This window comes from Mobula hypostoma, chromosome 1 (assembly GCF_963921235.1).
Source record: "Mobula hypostoma chromosome 1, sMobHyp1.1, whole genome shotgun sequence".
NCBI classification, from domain to species: domain Eukaryota; kingdom Metazoa; phylum Chordata; class Chondrichthyes; order Myliobatiformes; family Myliobatidae; genus Mobula; species Mobula hypostoma.
Window position 1 is genome coordinate 39,348,607 of NC_086097.1, and position 19,206 is coordinate 39,367,812.

The 19,206-nt window shown below is 41.0% G+C and overlaps 1 protein-coding gene across 6 annotated transcripts in view; it reads right to left on the reverse strand.

The window, feature by feature from the left end:
- Nucleotides 1-2,284: 2,284 nt before the first annotated feature.
- mis18bp1 (MIS18 binding protein 1) overlaps nt 2,285-19,206 on the reverse strand; it is a 71,396-nt gene continuing 54,474 nt past the window's right edge. For all 6 annotated transcript variants that reach the window (XM_063062521.1, XM_063062603.1, XM_063062778.1 and 3 more), the window contains 5 exons: nt 14,364-14,500; nt 12,847-12,992; nt 8,009-8,087; nt 7,868-7,922; nt 2,285-4,524 (listed from right to left, as the gene is read on the reverse strand). In XM_063062521.1, coding sequence (XP_062918591.1) covers nt 4,421-4,524; nt 7,868-7,922; nt 8,009-8,087; nt 12,847-12,992; nt 14,364-14,500 — 521 coding nt within the window. In that variant the 3' untranslated portion in view covers nt 2,285-4,420. The remainder of the gene's footprint in view (nt 4,525-7,867; nt 7,923-8,008; nt 8,088-12,846; nt 12,993-14,363; nt 14,501-19,206) is intronic.

Here is a 19,206-nt window from a genome sequence, read left to right on the forward strand (position 1 = left end):
GTCTGCTGTGACAAATTGCAGTGTAGGTTGAGGTTGTCAGGGAGGCTGGAGTTAATGCTTGCCCTGACCAGCCTCTTAAAGCACTTCATCATAGTGGATGTCGCTGGGTGGGAGTCATTAAGGTACATTACCTTGTTTTATTAGGTAGCTGGATGACAGTGGTCTTAGATCCGGTAGGCTGCTCAGATTGAAGCAGGGAGAGGTTAAAAATGTCTGCAAGTACCCTTGTCAGTTGATCATTGAGTCATAGAACACAACAGCACAGAAATAAGTCCTGCTGCCTGCCTAGTCTGTGCTGAACTATTAATCTGCCTAGTCCTATTGACCTACACCTGGACAGCTCTCCATACCTCTCCCATCCATGTACTTATCCAAATTTTTCTTAAACATTGAAATCAAACCCAAAGCCACCACTTTTGTTGGCAGCTCGTTCTACGCTGAGTGGAGGGTCCCCCTCATGTTCTCTTTTCACCGTTAACACATGACTTCTACTTTTGGTCTCAACCGCCCTCAGTGGTAGAAGCCCACTTGTATTTACCCTATCTATATCCTTCATAATCTTTATACTTCTATCAAATCTCCCCTCATTCTCCTATGCTCTAGGAAATAAAACCATTCCTAAACTATCCAACCTTTCCCTATAACTTAGGTCCTCAGGTCCTGGAAACATCCTTGTAAATTTTCTCTACACTTTCAGACTTATTGATATCTTTTCTGTAGGTAGGTAACCAGAACTTTACACAATACTCCAACATCTTATACAAATTTGACATAACATCCCAACTCCTGTATGCAACACTTTGATTTACGAAGGCCAATGTGCCAAAAGATCTCTTTACGACCCTATCAACTTGTGACGTCATCTTCAATGAATTATGAATCTGTATTCCCAGATTCCTCTGTTCTACTGAACTTCTGTGCTCTACCACTCACTGTGCAACTCCTCACACTTGTCTGCATTAAATTCCATTTGCCAATTTTTTTGAGATGGTCCAGATCCTGCTGCAAGCTTTGATCGTCTTCCTCGCTGTCCACTACACCACCAATCTTGGTGTCATCTGCAGATTTGCTGATCCAGTTTACCACATTATCATCCAGATCATTGATATAGATGACAAAAAACAACGGACCCACCACCTGTCCCTGAGGCAAACCACTGTCACAAGCCTCCTCTCAGAGGCCTACCACTCCCACGAAACCAACATCTGATTCAATTTACTACCTCACCCCAAGTGCGAAGTAAATGAACCTTTTGACCAACCTCCCTTGAGCGACCTTGCTGAAGTCCATGTCAACAACATCTACCGCCTTGCCTTTATCAATTTCCCTGGTAATTTCCTTGAAAAACTATCAGATTGGTTAGACATGGCCTAGCACATTGACTATCCCCAACCAGTCCCTGAACATCCAAATACTTGTACATTTGATCCCTTAGAATATCTTCCAATACCCACTACTGATGTCAGGCTCACTGGCTTATAATTTCCTAGCATAATTTTAAAGCCTTCCTTAAACCATTGCCAAGGATGTTTTAAATATCTCTGCCAGGGCCCCTAAAAAAGTGCAGGATCTAAGACACAGAATGCCATGAAGATTCGCCATTCAGAAGACTGATCTTCGAGTCACGTTATTTATTATATACTCTGACTGCATTCAAGAGGCCCTTATATTCTCTACAATGTTTGTAGCCCTTGATCTAGTTAATCTCTTCTAATACCATCATCACAAGATGTAGAATTGTCTATATTAGTAAGGGTGGAAATATTTTTCCTGAGAATGGATGATTCAAAGTTTTAGCGCTGATTCCTTCAGATGACAATGGCTATCCACAGCAGCAGCTTAACTTCCCTCCTTGGTCATGTTCTGCCTATAACCACTCATTTTCCACCAAAAGTCTCATTCTCTGCTTTTTTAGTTCGCTACATATTTCCAATAGTGGTAATCAAAATCTCCCTGAATTGTATGTCAATGCATTTCTCTTAAAGAGCCAATTTAAACCCCTTTTCTTAAGTAATATGATCTCAATCCACATTGTTCTTTGTCTCCAAATGACTGGTAGCTGCTCTGCGTCTACCTGCACTACTCAGTGCTCTCTCTTTGCATAAAAAGGAATATAGATTGAGACCAGCTTCTGCTATATAACCAAGATTATGAACTGCATCCAGCATATTTATTGAATGGCTAGATTAACATTTAAACACAACCAAAGTTCTGATGTACAGGTAGAGTGTGCAATTAGACAACAGGAAAATATCACACTATTAAAATCGATTAAAAGAATATTGATTATTCTACATTTATTGCAGAAGTACAAAAATATACAGAGAAACTACTGACAAACACAGTACTTATGAGGACTTATGAAAAACTGGCAGGATTCCTATACCTTAACAGAAGCACATGTTGTAAATAGGCTGCTTGAATGTACATAATAGTTCCTTTCCTCAAATTCAAGAATCTCTTTCAAAGATAAACCAAGCTTTTAGGATGAGCTGACGAAGATGAATAACCAAAAGTAGTCTTTATTTCAATGCCAAAATGGAAAAGAACAGCAATCAAACTACCACTTTTGCAATGATCAGGGTATTTTCTTCTGGGCTGAATGAAATTATTTCACATTCTGGTGGATAGGATCAGAGTACATATTTGCTTAGACCAATTCTCTACATTTCAATTCTGGAAATTACAAACATATATTTGGCAAATATAAAAAATAGCTTGCAAAAGAAATTTTACAACCATGTACCTTACCTGGTGTATCCAAGCAAAGATTCCTAGTCCACCATTTGTATTTCAGTGTAGCATTACCTCCTTATGAAAACAAATAAATTGGAAACAAGTAAAAATATTTATATTCCAGTTTCTGAATCAAGCAGAGCCCAATTTGGATTAGTTAATTATAAGCTAGTTCCCACTTCTGATCTCTGCATTGAAATTATTTGGTTTTTACCCCTTTTACTTGAGAGGAAAAATAGAGCAGTTCTTCTCTTTCAATAATCCTAAATCCCAATAAACAGATATCCATTCATTTACCCTCTAAAGACATAATTCCCAGATTCCTAACAAGCTTTTACAGTTAATGTTAGTGATTTGCCCAGATTCTACATGGATATAGCAGCGTTAAATTGGCTGAATTAATTCAGGGTGCCTTATATGAAAGAAGTTTAAGCACAATAGTTAAAGTGAAATGCATTTACTATTGCTGTGCTAATTTAAAGCCTATTTCTAACTATGTTGGCTAAATTATTTTGCGCTTTCTTGGAATAGTAGGACATTAAAAGAACAATCCTTAAAACTAGTTTTAACTGTTTTGATAAGAGATGACCAGAATATCCTAAGGTAGTTTCTAACTTTATAGCGTCATTTGTTCAAAATTTGATATATATTTACATTTTCCACATAGTTATGCCTTATAGCATTTCTAGCAAAGAGAGGCTAAACGTGCTTTAATTCCCCTCAGGGAGTACTTTAGAGCAATTTTGTTAACTGAAAATTGTTGCTTGGTATTTGATGGCAGCCTTCCAGTGACAGTAACATTCAGTAAATGGTGAAAAGTGTTGTACATTGTGAAGACATATGATGAATATTTCAGTCCTTTGTGCTATATGATAGCCTCTTGTGGGTGTGTCATTCATGTTTCACGTACCGCATTTTCCAGAAGTGCGTTAAGAAGCAAAACAGTAAATTATTTTAATAATCGGTTGTTTCAAATTAATTTGAATAAAAAGCAAGGACTACCTTTTCATTAGAAACCTTCCTCTCAAATAACTAACTCCATTAAGTTTTTGCATACCAAACCATGAATAAAAAGAGCAATGAAAAGTATTTAAAACAACTAACTTCAATTTCTCTTGCACAATGAATGAAAACAAAAAATAACTTGAGAAGCTGTACGTCCCTCTATTCAACTATCTGCATTCTGTTATTGTGGTAGAAATACTGCAGCTTGTTCCTATATGTTTCTTTACCTACATGTCATATATTTTCAGCACACTCATATTCAGTCACGTTAACAAGTTAAACCTCCAGGCTGCAGTAACAGTTCATCAAATAATATATTACAAGAGTAGGCCACAAATTCTAATTAATGTAGAGTTATCCCAATAATTAGCACACTAATGGAATATTGAAACAAAAAAAAATAAAAGCAATCAAGATAGATAAATCAGAAACAGTACAAGCTTAGGAACAAGTGCTATATTGGAGAGAATATCATTCATCATTTATAACAAACATTACAAAACACTTAAAATTTGATGGTTGAGTTTATACATTTTATATACATTTTCACTATTTAAAAACCATTAACAGAAGGAACCACAACTCAAATTCCAGTATTCAAATAACACTACATTTCAGAGTCCTATCAACAAAGTAGCTACTCTGAGTTCAGGTATTTTAACTTTCTATAAAATAAGATCTATTCCGAATTTGAAAAGTAATAATCTTCATCCTCTTTGTCATCATCTGATTGAACGGTTTTTCTATCTTGGAATAGCTTCGTTATATTGCCTTTCTGTTGGCCTGAAAAATATAAAGCTTTAAGTTACATACAGCATATCACTGCAAATTGACTAAAAATTAGATGTGTAGGTTGGTGTACATTTTCCTTATTAGTTTAGATAGCATTTCAAGCAATGCCCAAGTTGTCATTGCTGTCCTTTCATGTTGCTGGGGATAAGAATCCTGATTTACTATAAGATTGTATGAATCATAATGTTTTAAATAAAACCAGTAAGCCAACAAACATTTGGACCAAGACTGCAAACTCCAGGAGCGTCATTTTCAAATTAGAGCAGAAGACTAGACTGATGTCATTGATGGTATGCACAGTGATATTAAATAATGTTGTTCTCAGACATACCACCCTGCAAAAACTCATTTCAGGGAAGTAGCACCATCAATTTGCGGGAGACTCCCGGAACTTCCGGGAGAGGTGGGATGTCTGCAACAGGGTAGCTCCTGAGCAGCTGGCCAGCTAGTTTAAATAACATTAGCTATGCTAATGAACGATTGACACCTGTTAAACTCACCCCAACATGTCTATTACAGTCTTAACCCACCATGGGCAATAGAAAAGTCACTGTTGCAAACAGTGCAGCAAGGAACACTGTCATTATTTTTGACCCCTATTAGGCAGGGGTACACTTTAGTGTAGTCTGGGGTGATGTACATTTTATATTTTCTTTTTTTGGAACACTCTGCCATGGCGTGCTCTCGCTCTCAAAAAAATTGATTTCCAGGATATTGTATATAATTTGCGGGCATCAGGGAGCCACTATTAATATGCGGGAGACTCCCGGAACTTCCGGGAGAGGTGGGATGTCTGTGTTCTGAAGAAGGATCAGCAGTTCAAAAACATTGAACTCTTTTCTTGTAGGTGCTGCTGACCCATTGCAGATATTTTCTGGTTTTTAATGTTGCATTTGATGTTTGGTATGTTCAATGATGTTGACCAATATATAAGGTTACTTTGATACCACTTGGGCAAAACATGTATGCAAGGTCTACACTCCATCAGAACTGCTGCGGGAGTGCATCAAATGTTCATCTTCCTCCTGTGACGAAAGAGGGTGACAAAAGTACACATAGACTAAGATGTAAACTGTCCTGTGCTATCACCAGTGGGATCAACAGTTGATCTGCCACCTGTCTTCAGGAGAGAGAGATAAGTAAGACAATGGAGCAGCATTTGGAAATGTTAATGAGGAGACGAGAGAGATTAATGGAAGGAAGACACCGGTCTGAGTATTGTCAAGACCGGCTCCTTAGAACCCTGAACTGTTTGAAGTGATGGACAGGCGATACCCCAACAGGGGGGATGAAAAGGGACAGGTTCGCTAAGGCAACAGACACCACACAAGACACCACTCATGACACCACGAGGTAACGAGACCCTGGAAGCGGTGCGCCCCCACAAGTCGGTGGGAGTTTTGGAGGGCTGGTCGCGGGACCAGCCATAGACGCACAGGATGGAAAGATACGGTCGGCGGGAACCTGGTGTGTGTGTCCACCCTTGCCTGGGTGCTGGGTTCACCGCAGAGGAACGATCGTATCTGGAACGGAGGGGTCACAGTCGGTGACCTCAGAAGACATTATAAAGGGCTCGCCTGAAAGCTAACTGCGAGGAATATCAAAGGTCTGTTGAATCCGATTCGAATATCAGCATTCGCTCTCTCTCTCTCTTCAACGGCACAACAGCGATTACTGCGAACTGAACTAAACTGAACTCTGTCACTTGTGATTGAACATCTTACCCCTAGACTGCGATAGAGCTTGATTGATCCTATTATCCTAGTTCTGTGTACATGTGTGTTTATTCAGTGCTAACCTGTTGCATTTATATCCTTGCTATTAGAGTACTGTGTTGCTTATTTCTTTAATAAAACTTTCTTAGTTCCAGTAATCCAGACTCCAACTGAGTGATCCATTTCTGCTGGTTTGGCAACCCAGTTACGGGGTACGTAACACTCCAAGAAGGCATCTTCTGCATCTTGCCATTATTATTGATTGTACGATTTTGCATGTATTAGTGGCAAGGTTCCAAACACCATCAGCAGAATCTGCTCAGAGGTCCCCACCTGACTATCCAGTCATCTGTCTGACCAATCCCACCACACAAATTTCTGTCTGTGAAAAAAAGTGTTGCCCAGTCTCCTTACTATTAACAATGCTTCTCATGGGGTGTCACCTGCCAACCCACTCTACAATTACTTCCTGTGTGATGCTCTCTTTTGAAACATACAGTCCAGAAAATTAAGAGCAGGCCATTCAGTCTTACAAGACTGATCCACCATTGAATAGGATCACAGCTGATCTTCTTTCAATGCTATGTTCTTGATCAATAGGAAAAATAGTGCCGACTATTATCTAAATGGGGAGGAGGTTCAAGCATCAGAGGTGCAGAAGGACTTAGGAGTCCTCATGCAAGACTCCCAGGAGGCTAATTTACAAGTTAAGTTTGTGGTAAAGAAGGCAAATGCAATGTTGGCATTTATTTCAAGTGGAATAGAATATAAAAGCAAGGAGATAATACTGATTCTTTGTAAGACACTAGTCAGGCCTACTTGGAGTACCGTCAACAGTTTTGGGCCCCATATCTCAGAACCAATGTGTTGTCATTGGGGAGAGTCCAGAGCAGGTTCACGAGGATGATTCTGGGAATGAAGGGGGTTTACATATGAGGAGTGTTTGGCAGCTTTGGACCGGTACTCACTGGAATTTAGAAGAATGCAGGGGGAGGGGGTGGTGGGGGGGAATCTCATTGAAACTTACTCAATGTTGAAAGGACTGTTTCCTCTGGTGAAGGTATCCAGAACTAGAGGGCATAGCCTTAAAATTGAGGGATGACCCTTTAGAACAGAGGTAAGGAGGAATTTTTTTAGCCAGAGGGTAGTGAATCTGTGGAATGCTCTGATGGACTATGATGGAGGCCAAGTCTGTGGGTATATTAAAGGCAGAAGTTGATTGTTTCCTGATCGATCAGGGCATCAAAAGATATGGTGAGAAGGCAGGTGTTTGGGGTTGAGTGGGATCCGGGATTAGCCATGATGGAATGGCAGAGCAGACTCAATGGGCTGAATAGCCTAATTCTGCTCCAATGTCTTATGGTCTTATGCAGTTTGGTCTAAGTATAATTTCGGATCCACAGCAATGGTTTGCACTCAATTACCCAATGAAATAATTGAACCAGCTGCTTTGTTTAGATAGCAAAGAAGTCAATATTGGCCCTGCTGCCATTTTGGTATTCTACTAAAAATTCAAAACCACTTCTTGGTCCAAAGGCAAAATTTACCTTTGCATTTAGTTTACTAACATGTGGGATAAAATTGAAATGATAAAATCTTTAAAAATGCAGTATTCTTACCTTCTGTTACCCGTGATGATTTAAATCTGTATGGTGTCATTAAAAATGTTTGTTTCTGAAATAAGAATAATAAGAAATTGAGTTTTTGAGCTGTATGCATTTTAAACATTTACATGCAAAATTTAGTTATTTGCTTCCTACCGATTTCTTCTTGACTTTGGACCAGTTCTTCGTTTTGGATTTTTTTTGTAATTGATACACATATTTGTCATTACTTGCACTGTAACATATAATAAACGTTATTCAAAATATGGTATATATCATACTTTGAAAGTATGCAGTTATCAAAACACGTGTTTATAATTCAAAATGATGAAAACTAATCTATAGAATATGAATTTTTCACATTTTCATGACAATTTCTTGATTGCTTAAAATAATAAAATTAGCAAAGCCTCATGTGCTCATGTTAAAACCTACATATGAACGAATATCAAAGTCAACAAAACTGGAGGAGAAATGAAAAAATGGTTGGCATAGGATAAAAAGATTAGAACATTGAAAAAATAAGAAATTGTCTCTTTTAACTCCACCATTCAATTATTGTGGCTGATCATCCAAATTCCCGACCTTGTTAATTGTTTTCTCTCCATATCTTTTAATCTCCTCAGCCATTAGAACAACCTCTAACGACATCTTAACTGCATCCAATGGTTAAGAATTGTGTAGCTTTACCTTTCTTTGCCCGAAGAAATTAAATCCCTAAATTTCTTACTTCATAACTATAGACTGCAACCCCAAGTTCCCAACACAGGAATATACTTTCTAAATTTAGTCTATCCAGTCCATATATGTTTCAGTGAAATTCCCTCTCATTCTTCTAAGATGCTGCAAATGCAGTGAAAGACCACACCATAGACGACAACGATGAAGCTTAAAGGAGTGAGATAGATTGGCTGGTTGAGTGGTGTTGCAACCTCTCACTCAGTATCAGCAAGATCATTGTGCACAATTGTGCACTTTAGGAAGGGGAAGTCGGGAGAACACACACCTATCCTTGTTGAGGGGCAGCAGCAGAAAGAGTGTGCAGCTTCAAATTGCTGTGCATCAGCATTGCAGAGGACCTAATATGGCCTCCAGCAACTGTGCTTCATTAGGAGTTAGAAGAGATTTGGTATGTTACCAAAGACTTTAGCAAGTTGCTACTGATATACAGTGGACAGCATTCTGACTGGCTGCATCAGAGCCTGGTACGGAGTATCATTGCATAGGATTGCAACAGGCTGCAGATGGTTACACACACAGCCATTGCCATCACAGGCACAACCCTCCATCCTATCATGGACATCTTCAAGAGCTGGTGTCTCAAGAGGGTGACACTCATCATTAAAGAGCCTCACCCTCTGTGTCATGGTACTATCATCGGGGAGGGGGTACAGGAGCCTGAAGACCTGCACTCAATGTTTTTAGGAACTGTTTCTTTCCTTCTGCCATCAGACTTCAGAACAATTCATGTACGAATGAACAATGATTTGTTATTCATCTTTTATGGTATTTATTTACTTTGGCAACTTACAGTAACTTTTATGTCTTGTACTGTCCACATGTCAATGATAATAAACCTAATTCTAAGTCTCAGCACCTTGAGCTCAGTCTGCTGTTGAATATTATGGTTCCCTTAGCATTATTGATATTAAGTAAGGTCGAGCCCCAGCCAAGGCAGCGTGTTGTGTCCTTGAGCAAGGCACTTAATCACACATTGCTCTGCGATGACACTGGTGCCAAGCTGTATCGGCCCTTGCCCTTCCCTTGGACAACATCGGTGTCGTGGAGAGGGGAGACTTGCAGCATGGGCAACTGCCGGTCTTCCATACAACCTTGCCCAGGCCTGCGCCCTGGAGAGTGAAGACTTTCCAGGCACAGATCCATGGTCTCGCAAGACTAACAGATGCCTTATTAAATAAGATGAATGGCTCAGAATCCAAAGTCTCAAGGCTGGGATTAAAAGAAATCTCCATTTTAAATGGTGAATTACAGAGACAATACCTCCTCGTTTTAGGTTCTCCTACTAAAAGAAACTGCAAATAGACATCTCATCCATCAATCCTTTTCTTGTATGTCTCCATCTGATTATCGCCTGTTTTATAAACACTCATGAACATAAAAAATATAGCACAAAAACAGGCCCATTGGCCCCAAAATGTCTGTGCTGACCCTAATGCTAAGTTAATCCACATACAGTGGCATGCAAAAGTTTGGGCACCCCGGTCAAAATTTCTGTTACTGTGAATAGCTAAGCGAGTAAAAGATGACATGATTTCCAAAAGGCATTAAGTTAAAGATGACACATTTCTTTAATTATAAGCAGATTGCTTTCTTATTTAAATTTTTTACAGTTTCAAAATAACAAAAAAGGAAAAGGGCCCGAAGCAAAAGTTTATGGTCAGTACTTAGTAACACCCCGTTTGGCAAGTATCACAGGCAATTTAAAAGCATTGCCTTTAAATTGGGTCAAACGTTTTGGGTTGCCTCCCACAAGCTTCTCACAGTAAGTTGCTGGAATTTTGTTCCATTTTTCCAGACAGAACTGGTGTAACTCAGTTAGGTTTTTAGGCCTCCTTGCTTGCACACACTTTTTCAGTTCTGCCCACAAATTTTCTATCGGATTGACGTCAGGGCTTTGTGAGGTCCACTCCAAGAACTTGACTTTGTTGTCCTTAAGCAATTTTGCCACAACTTTGGAGGTATGCTTGGGGTCATTGTCCATTTGGAAGACCCATTCGCGACCAAGCTTTAACTTGCTGGCTGATGTCTTGAGATGTTGCTTCAATATATCCACATAATTTTCCTTCCTCATTATGCCATCTATTTTGTGAAGTGCACCAGTCCCCCCTGCAGCAAAGCACCCCCACAACATGATGCTGCCGCCCCCATGCTTCACGGTTGGGATGATGTTCTTCGGCTTGCAAGCCTCACTCTTTTTCCTCCAAACATAACGATGGTCATTATTGCAAAACAGTTCAATTTTTGTTTCATCAGACCAGAGGATATTTCTCCAAAAAGTAAGATCTTTGCCCCCATGTGCAATTGCAAACAGTAGTCTGGCTTTTTTATGGCGGTTTTGGAGCAGTGGCTTCTTTCTTGCTGAGCAGCCTTTCAGGTTATGTCGATATAGGACTCATTTTACTGTGGGTATAGATACCTGTCTACCTGTTTCCTTCAGCATCTTCACAAGGTCCTTTGCTGTTGTTCTGGGATTGATTTGTACTTTTCATGCCAAAGTACGTTCACCTCTAGGAGACAGAATACTTCTCCTTCCTGAGCGGTATGACGGCTGCGCGGTCCCATGGTGTTTATACTTGTGTACTATTGTTTGTACAGATGAACATGGTACCTTCAGGCGTTTGGAAATTGCTCCCAAGGACGAACCAGACTTGACAACATTTTCTGACCTCAATCCGATAGAAAATTTGTGGGCAGAACTGAAAAAGCATGTGCGAGCAAGGAGGCCTACAAACCTGACTGAGTTACACCAGTTCTCTCTGGAGGAATGGAATGAAATTCCAGCAACTTACTGTGAGAAGCTGGTGGAAGGCTACCCAAAGCATTTGACCCAAGTTAAACAATTTAAAGGCAAAGTTACCAAATACTAACAAAGTGTATGTAAACTTCTGACCCACTGGGAAAGTGGTGGAAGAAATAAAAGCTGAAATAAATCATTCTCTCTGTTATTCTGACATTTCACGTTCTTAAAATAAAGTAGAGATCCTAACTGACCTAAGACAGGGAATGTTTTCTAGGATTAAATGTCAGGAATTGTGAACAACTGAGTTTAAATGAATTTGGCTAGGGTGTATGTAAACTTCTGACTTCAACTTTATGTTGACCCTGACTAATCAAATTAATGATGTTCTACTGTTAAGAGATATCCATGTAATTAAAAGCTTTTGTGTTTCTACATTTATTTACATGTCTAAACATAGGAAGAGAATGTGTACAAGGAAGACAAACATCAGAAATAATAAGCAATCTAATTATATTTCACAATGTAGTACTTATTCTATAGCACTGGAGGACCAAGAGGCTATATATATATATATCAATCAGCATTCAGCAACATGGTGTCCAACAGTTTGAATACTTATAGCTATGTATTATCCATACTTTAAAATGACATGATGTTGTGCAGGTAACTTTCTAAGAATGCCTGCTTGTTGACTCCCCAAGCAAGGAAAAATGCTATGGCTCACCGTGGTGAGGCTGCCTGTGTGGGTTAGGTGTGTGGTGATTTGAGACTCAGAGCACACGGAAATGAGAGCAGAACTGGACCACTCAGCACCGCAAGCCTGGCACGCCACTGAATTTGATCACAGCTGATCTATGCTGGCCTTAACTTATTTTCTGTATCAGTTCCCCATAATACCCTGGCTAGGATGGCGCGTATAGGAGTACTGCAGCAACTGTTTCAACTAGAAACGGGTTGCTCTGATTCTTTGGTCTGTCTTGGCATCGGTTGGATGCTGTCTCCCCCTTAATTCATTTGGCTGCACAGTCTTTTCTGGTACATGCTCAAGAGCCAGCAACCACTACAGTCACCACGCTGGGAGAACTGTGCTACCACAGAGAAAGAGACAGCAGCTTTTGTAACATTTACCGGGAGGTGATGATGGAGAATGTAGAATCGAGCTAGTCAGTCAACACTTGCGGGTGCTGCTGATCTCTAACAGCGGCCTGCCTTCACTGGCTGGGGTGCAGCCCCAAGCCCCATCACTTAGTGCTAAGCAGAAGCACTGCTTGTTGCAGCAGCACACTCCGTGCCATCAATCACAGGCAGCCTCTTTGGACAGAGACATGGGGACAAATCCTCGACTGTATTAGGCTCTCTGAGCAAAATGGCTGTCATATTATGACCACTTTTCGCACAGGTTCGATCAGCATTTTCATTGCTGAGAAGGCAACTTGCATGCTAAGTAATGTACCACCTATGCTTATTTATAAAGACCCATGGTAGCAGTAATATGTACTGTTGTATTAATTACCCATCAGTGGGAGCTAACATTCGAGGACTGATGTGATTCCACTGTGGTGTTTTTGCTATAGGAAAGATGATTGAAGATGGAGTAGTTGGATTTGCCTGAAGTTTGAAAAAATCATCGCCATCTTCTTGGCCTGAAAAACTTGGAAGCTGCAATATAATTACAAAAAGGAGAAAAATATTTTGAAATTCTAAGTTTGTAGAAGAAATTTGTGATCTAAGCTTTTATTTGCATGCTGCAATTTTATTCAAAATTCAATAATTTGCATCATAATGATTGCCCTTCTGTTACTTTAATATTTCAATTTATCCCAATACAGTATATATAAAACTATAAACAATAATATGTTAATCTAGACTGAATAAACTTGGTATAGGAGGTTGAGAAAACAAAAGAAGGTCTAAAAGATCAAAATGTCTAATACTAAACACACTGGAAATATTACTGTACATCTGCTTTCTAGATGGAATTGTACATAGCTTACATTCAAAAAATTATTTCATTATTGTATAATTTTACTGATTGTTCGCCTGTGCACTGGCAAAACTGAGAGGCAGGTGACCAAAACCTGTAATAAATGGAAATGTCCAACCCACTACAATCAGTAAAAAGGTAACTTGGCATTACCAAATCCACCGTGATAGACACAAGATGATTTCTGAATAATTTTAAAGAACCAAGTGCATTTTAATGTGGCATCTTTGGTGGATTGTGTCATTGTCACTTCCAATTAAAAATGCTCAGAAGTACCGTTAGCAGAAACGGTTTGCTGATGGTGCTCAAGCTACTATCCATTTCATATCTCCTTATGACATTAAAGGAGGCCATTGAGTCCATCAAGTCTACATCATTTAACTGAACAATCCTAAACCCACTAATTATTTCTTTAATCTATTTTCCTCAAATTGGCATCTACCTTTCCTAGATTTGATAACTCATTTACATACTGGAGGCAATTTATAGGAGCCAATTAACTAACCAACCTGCACATTATTGGGATGCAAGAGAAAAATGGAGCACCTAATGGAAATCTGAATACTTCAATTTCCTCCTGCATCCCAAAGAAATAGGTACAGGAAGAACAAGCAAATTGGATAGAGGCTGCATAAGAGATCAGGACTGAACCCAGGTCGATAGAACCACAAGGCAGCAACTCTACTAAGGTAGCAATTTGTGCTTCGTAGTTGCCCATCTCATAGCTTGAAAGGCTGAACTAGAGGCTGAAATGTGTGGTGTAGAGATATGTATGTCTTCACTCTTTACCATCATAGCATTATCAGTGTTATGCTTGTGAAGAATATAATTCATAATCATTTTTAAATGTCCTGCAACATAAAGTGCACAGATATAAATTTGTCTTTCCATTTTGTCCACAATTTTTCAGCTGTATATTCAATTGCAGAAGACATTTTACACTTATAATCCTGATCCAATAGAAACAGCAGTCGATTGGAAGAATTTAGTTAGAATATTTCAACATTTTACAATACTTAAATATTTTTTTTAATGAGTGTCCAAACCTTTATTCTCTTATGTTGCAATTCTATGTCATTGAAAAGATCTTCATGATCATCCTTAGGAATATGTTCTAGGAAAGACCTTACTTGCTGCTTTCTTTTCAGTGTTCCAGCCCGTGCAATAATTTTCTTGGGTTCCCCTGTGGAGGTAACATTCATTAAATAATTAGGGCACATTAATAAAGGCACATTTGGTTAACTTGCCTAATCATACAATCTTGTAGGAAGATTAATTCTCATGACTATATGGTACTTGCATTTAAAAACCAATAGAAGTTCAAAATGTAAGAATGAATATACAACATACTGCTATACACAACCTAGTATTTTTAGAATCAAATTTGCACTGAATGTTTTAGCTGAATTTTTAATTGTTTTCTTTACTGGAGAGTGGAATGGGTAAAATGCATTAAAATAGCACAAGAACAAGTAATCCATCAGTCTAGAAGCACTGGTAGTATTTTTCCCAGTGTGTATTGGTGCAAGTTCTTTACCAAATACAGTGAACCATTTTCCTCAAATATATGTGTGTAAGTGATTGAGAGCGAGAGAGAGAGAGTAGAGAGCAAAATTATTTAGTGATTCCAATTTTAAAAACAGCAGGGAACTCTGATTGCAGTTGTCATCATTGTCTTAGAGTCTAAACCTAAGCTGAGCATGTCCTCCCTAGGTTACCATAGAGGTCCGTACCCTAGAACTGTTCAGAATCCAAACAGCTTGCAAGCTGAAAGTACAAATGGCCACTGATATATTTAAAAATATGGGCCAAGCATAGGCAACGTTTAGTTAATCTCAACTACTCCGATGTGGCCACACAGCAGAAGATGCTTTAGTAGCCACAGTAGCCAGAATCCAATTTCCTACTTCATCCTGAATGTTAAGTGGATGAACCTTCTGGACCAGCTTCCCATGCAGGACTGTCCTTAAAGACAAGGCCTTGCTGAAGTCTATATAGACAACATCCACTGTCTATCCTTCATCAAATTTTCTGGTAACCTCCCTTGAAAAACTCTATAAGATGGTTAGACATAGAGCCATGTTTACTATCCCTAATCAGACCCTGTCTATCCAAATACCTTTATATCCTATCCTTTAGAATACCTTCCAATAATTTAATCCACTACTGATATCAGACTCACTGGCCAATAATTTTCCAGCTTCTTCTTAGAGCCTTTCTTGAACAATGGAACAACAAATAGCTATTCTCCAGATCTCTGGCACCTCACACGAGGCCAAAGATGTTTTAAGTATCTCTGTCAAGGCCCCCAGCAATTTCTGCACCAGCTCCCACAAGGCTTGAAGGAAAACTTTGTCAGGCCCTGAGGACTTTTCCACCCTAATTTGCCTCAACACAGCAAGCACCTCCTCTTCTGTTATCTGGATATAGTCCATGTTGTTATTACTGTTTGGCCTCAGTTCTATAAACTCCATGTCTGTCTCCCAAGTAAATATAGGTGCAAATAAAAGATCAATTTTAGATCTTTGGTTACACGCATAGATGACCAATTTTGTTTCCTGCTACCCTTTTGCTCTTAATACATCTGTAGAAGCCCCTGGGATTCTCCTTCACCTTGTCTGCCACAGCAACCTCATGCCTACTGATTTCCCTCTTAAATGTTCTCTTTCTTCTCTTATATTCCTCAATTGCCTTATTTGTTAATTTTTAAATTTAATTTTAAGGCACAATTTTTGATTAGGGCACATGGATAACAGAGCCAGACACTGCTACAATATAGAGATTGCCCAAAAACAAACCTTCATGAAGATCTGCTGGTTAAATTACACAACCTCGGCTTGCTGAGGGGATTGGACCTACAGTCCTCGGAGTCGTCTGATGCCGGTGGCTGGAGGAGGAGACGTCATAAGCAGTGTGTGAGGAAGTGGAAGCAAGGCAAGTGGGCAGGAGTCCATGCCAGGCAAAAAGCAAACTCTAGCCGGCCAGCTCTCCCGTCCATTCTGCTCTCCAATGTCCGCTCTCTGGACAATAAATTGGACTACATCTGACTCCAATGAAATACTCGGTGGGAGTACAGAGTCTGCTGTGTGTATGTTTTCATGGAAACGTGGCTCACTGACGGAATCCCAGACACCGCCATTCATTCAGCTGAACGGGCTCGTCTTGTTTCGAGCGGACAGAGATGCAGCTCTTTCTGGTAAGACTCGTGGTGGTGGCTTGTGTGTTTACATCAATACGGAATGGTGCAAGAAATCTGTGCTGGTTTCCAGATACTGCTCATCGCTAGTGGAGTTTGTGACTGTTAGATGCAGACCATTTTATCTGCCACGGGAATTCACCACTGCTCTTATAGTCGGTGTCTACATTCCCCCCAGTGCTAATGCTAAGGAGGCGCTCTGTGAACTGTATGGGGCTATTAACGAACTGCAGAACATACACCCTGATGGACTGTTTATTGTCGCCAGAGATTTTAACCACGCGAACCTTAAATCAGTGCTCCCAAGATTCCATCAGAATGGGGACTTTGCAACAAGAGGGGAGAACGCGTTGGACCTTGTTTACACAAATATTCCTGACACGTACCAGGCAGATCCCTGCCCCCCACCTCGGCTACTCAGACCACATCTCTGTTATGCTAATCCCAGCATACAGACCGCTCGTCAGATGCTCCAGATCAGTTCAGAAGCAGGTGAAAACCTGGCCAGCAGGAGCCATCTCTGCTCTTCAAGACTGCTTTGAGCACTCTGACTGGCTCATGTTCAGGGAGGCTGCAACCAATGGCGACTCTACCAACTTAGAGAAGTACACGGCATCAGTGACTAGTTACATCAGCAAGTACATCGATGACGTCACTGTGGCCAGGACCATCACTACATGCGCTAACCAGAAGCCATGGATGACCGTGGAGGTGCGTGCGCTGCTGAGGACCCATGACTCCACCTTTAGAGCAGGTGACAAGGCAGCCCTAACAACAGTGAGGGCCAAACTGTCCCGGCCCATCAGAGAGGCAAAGTGTGCACACGCCCAGTGAATCCACAGCCACTTCCAGGACAGCAGCGACATGCTGTGCATGTGGAAGGGCATTCAGGACATCGCCAACTACAAGACAACACCACCTGCCTGTGCTGGTGATGCCTCCCTCCCAGATGCGTTGAATAACTTCTACGCTCGTTTTGAGGCGGAAAATGACATGGCAGTAAGGAAGACCATCCCTCCTCCAAACGACCAGGTGCTGTGTCTTACCGTGACCAATGTGAGGAGAACCCTGTGCAGGGTCAACCCACGGAAGGCTGCTGCACCAGACAATATTCCTGGCAGAGTGCTTAGAAGATGTACAGACCAACTAACTGCGATTCTCATTGTCATCTTCAACATCTCCCTGAGCAGCGCCATCGTTCCTACGTGCTTCAAGGCTGCCACCATTGTCCCCGTGCTGAAGAAGTCTTCAGTGTCCTGCTTCAACGACTACCGTCCCGTTGCACTCACATCCATCATCATGAAGAGTTTCGAGAGGCTCATCATGAGGTACATCAAGACCCTGCTGCCCACCTCACTGGAACCCCTGAAGTTTGCATACCGTCCCGGCCGTTCTACGGACGATGCCATTGCCATCACCCTCCACCTGGCCCTAACCCACCTGGACAAAAAAGACATGTATATTCGAATGCTGTTCATAGACTTGAGTTCAGCATTCAACACAATCATTCCTCAGAAACTGATTGGAAAGCTGAGCCTATTGGGCCTGAACACCTCGCTCTGCAACTGGATCCTAGACTTCCTGACTGGGAGACCTCAGTCAGTCCAGATCGGAAGCAGCATCTCCAACACCATCACACTGAGCATGGGGCCCCCCAGGGCTGTGTGCTCAGTTCACTGCTGTTCACTCTGCTGACCCACGACTGTGCTGCAACACACAGCTCCAACCACATCATCAAGTTCGCCGATGACACGATCGTGGTGGGTCTCATCAGCAAGAACGATGAGTCAGCATACAGAGAGGAGGTGCAGCGGCTAATGGACTGGTGCAGAGCCAACAACCTGTCTCTGAATGTGAACAAAACTTCAGGAGGACACTGAACGACCACTCTCCACTGAACATCGACGACTCCTCTGTAGAGATCATTAAGAGCACCAAATTTCTTGGTGTTCACCTGGTGGAGAATCTCACCTGGTCCCTCAACACCAGCTCCATACCAAAGAAAGCCAAGCAGCGTCTACAGAGGTTGTATTGAGAGCATCCTGAGCAGCTGCATCACTGGCTGGTTCGGGGATTGCACCGTCTCGGATCGCAAGACCCTGCAACGGATAGTGAGGTCAGCTGAGAAGATTATCGGGGTCTCTCTTCCCGCCATTACAGACATTTACACCACACGCTGCATCTGTAAAGCAAACAGCATTATGAAGGACCCCACGCACCCCTCTTACAAACTCTTCTCCCTCCTGCCATCTGGCAAAAGGCACCGAAGCAATTGGGCTCTCACGACCAGACTATGTAACAGTTTCTTCCCCCAAGTCATCAGACTCCTCAATACCCAGAGCCTGGACTGACACCAACCTACTGCCTCTACTGTGCATACTGTCTTGTTTATTATTTATTGTAATGCCTGCACTGTTTTGTGCACTTTATACAGTCCTGGGTAGGTCTGTAGTCTAGTGTAGTTTTGTGTTGTTTTACATAGTTCAATGTAGTTTTTGTATTGTTCATGTAGCACCATGGTCCTGAAAAACGTTGTCTTGTTTTTACTGTGTACTGTACCAGCAGTTATGGTCGAAATGACAATAAAAAGTGATTTGACTTGACTTGTTCCATGCTGCCTATGCCTGCAATGCATCTCCTTCTTTTTAACTAGAGCATCAATATTTCTTGAAAATCAAGGTTCCCTAACCCAT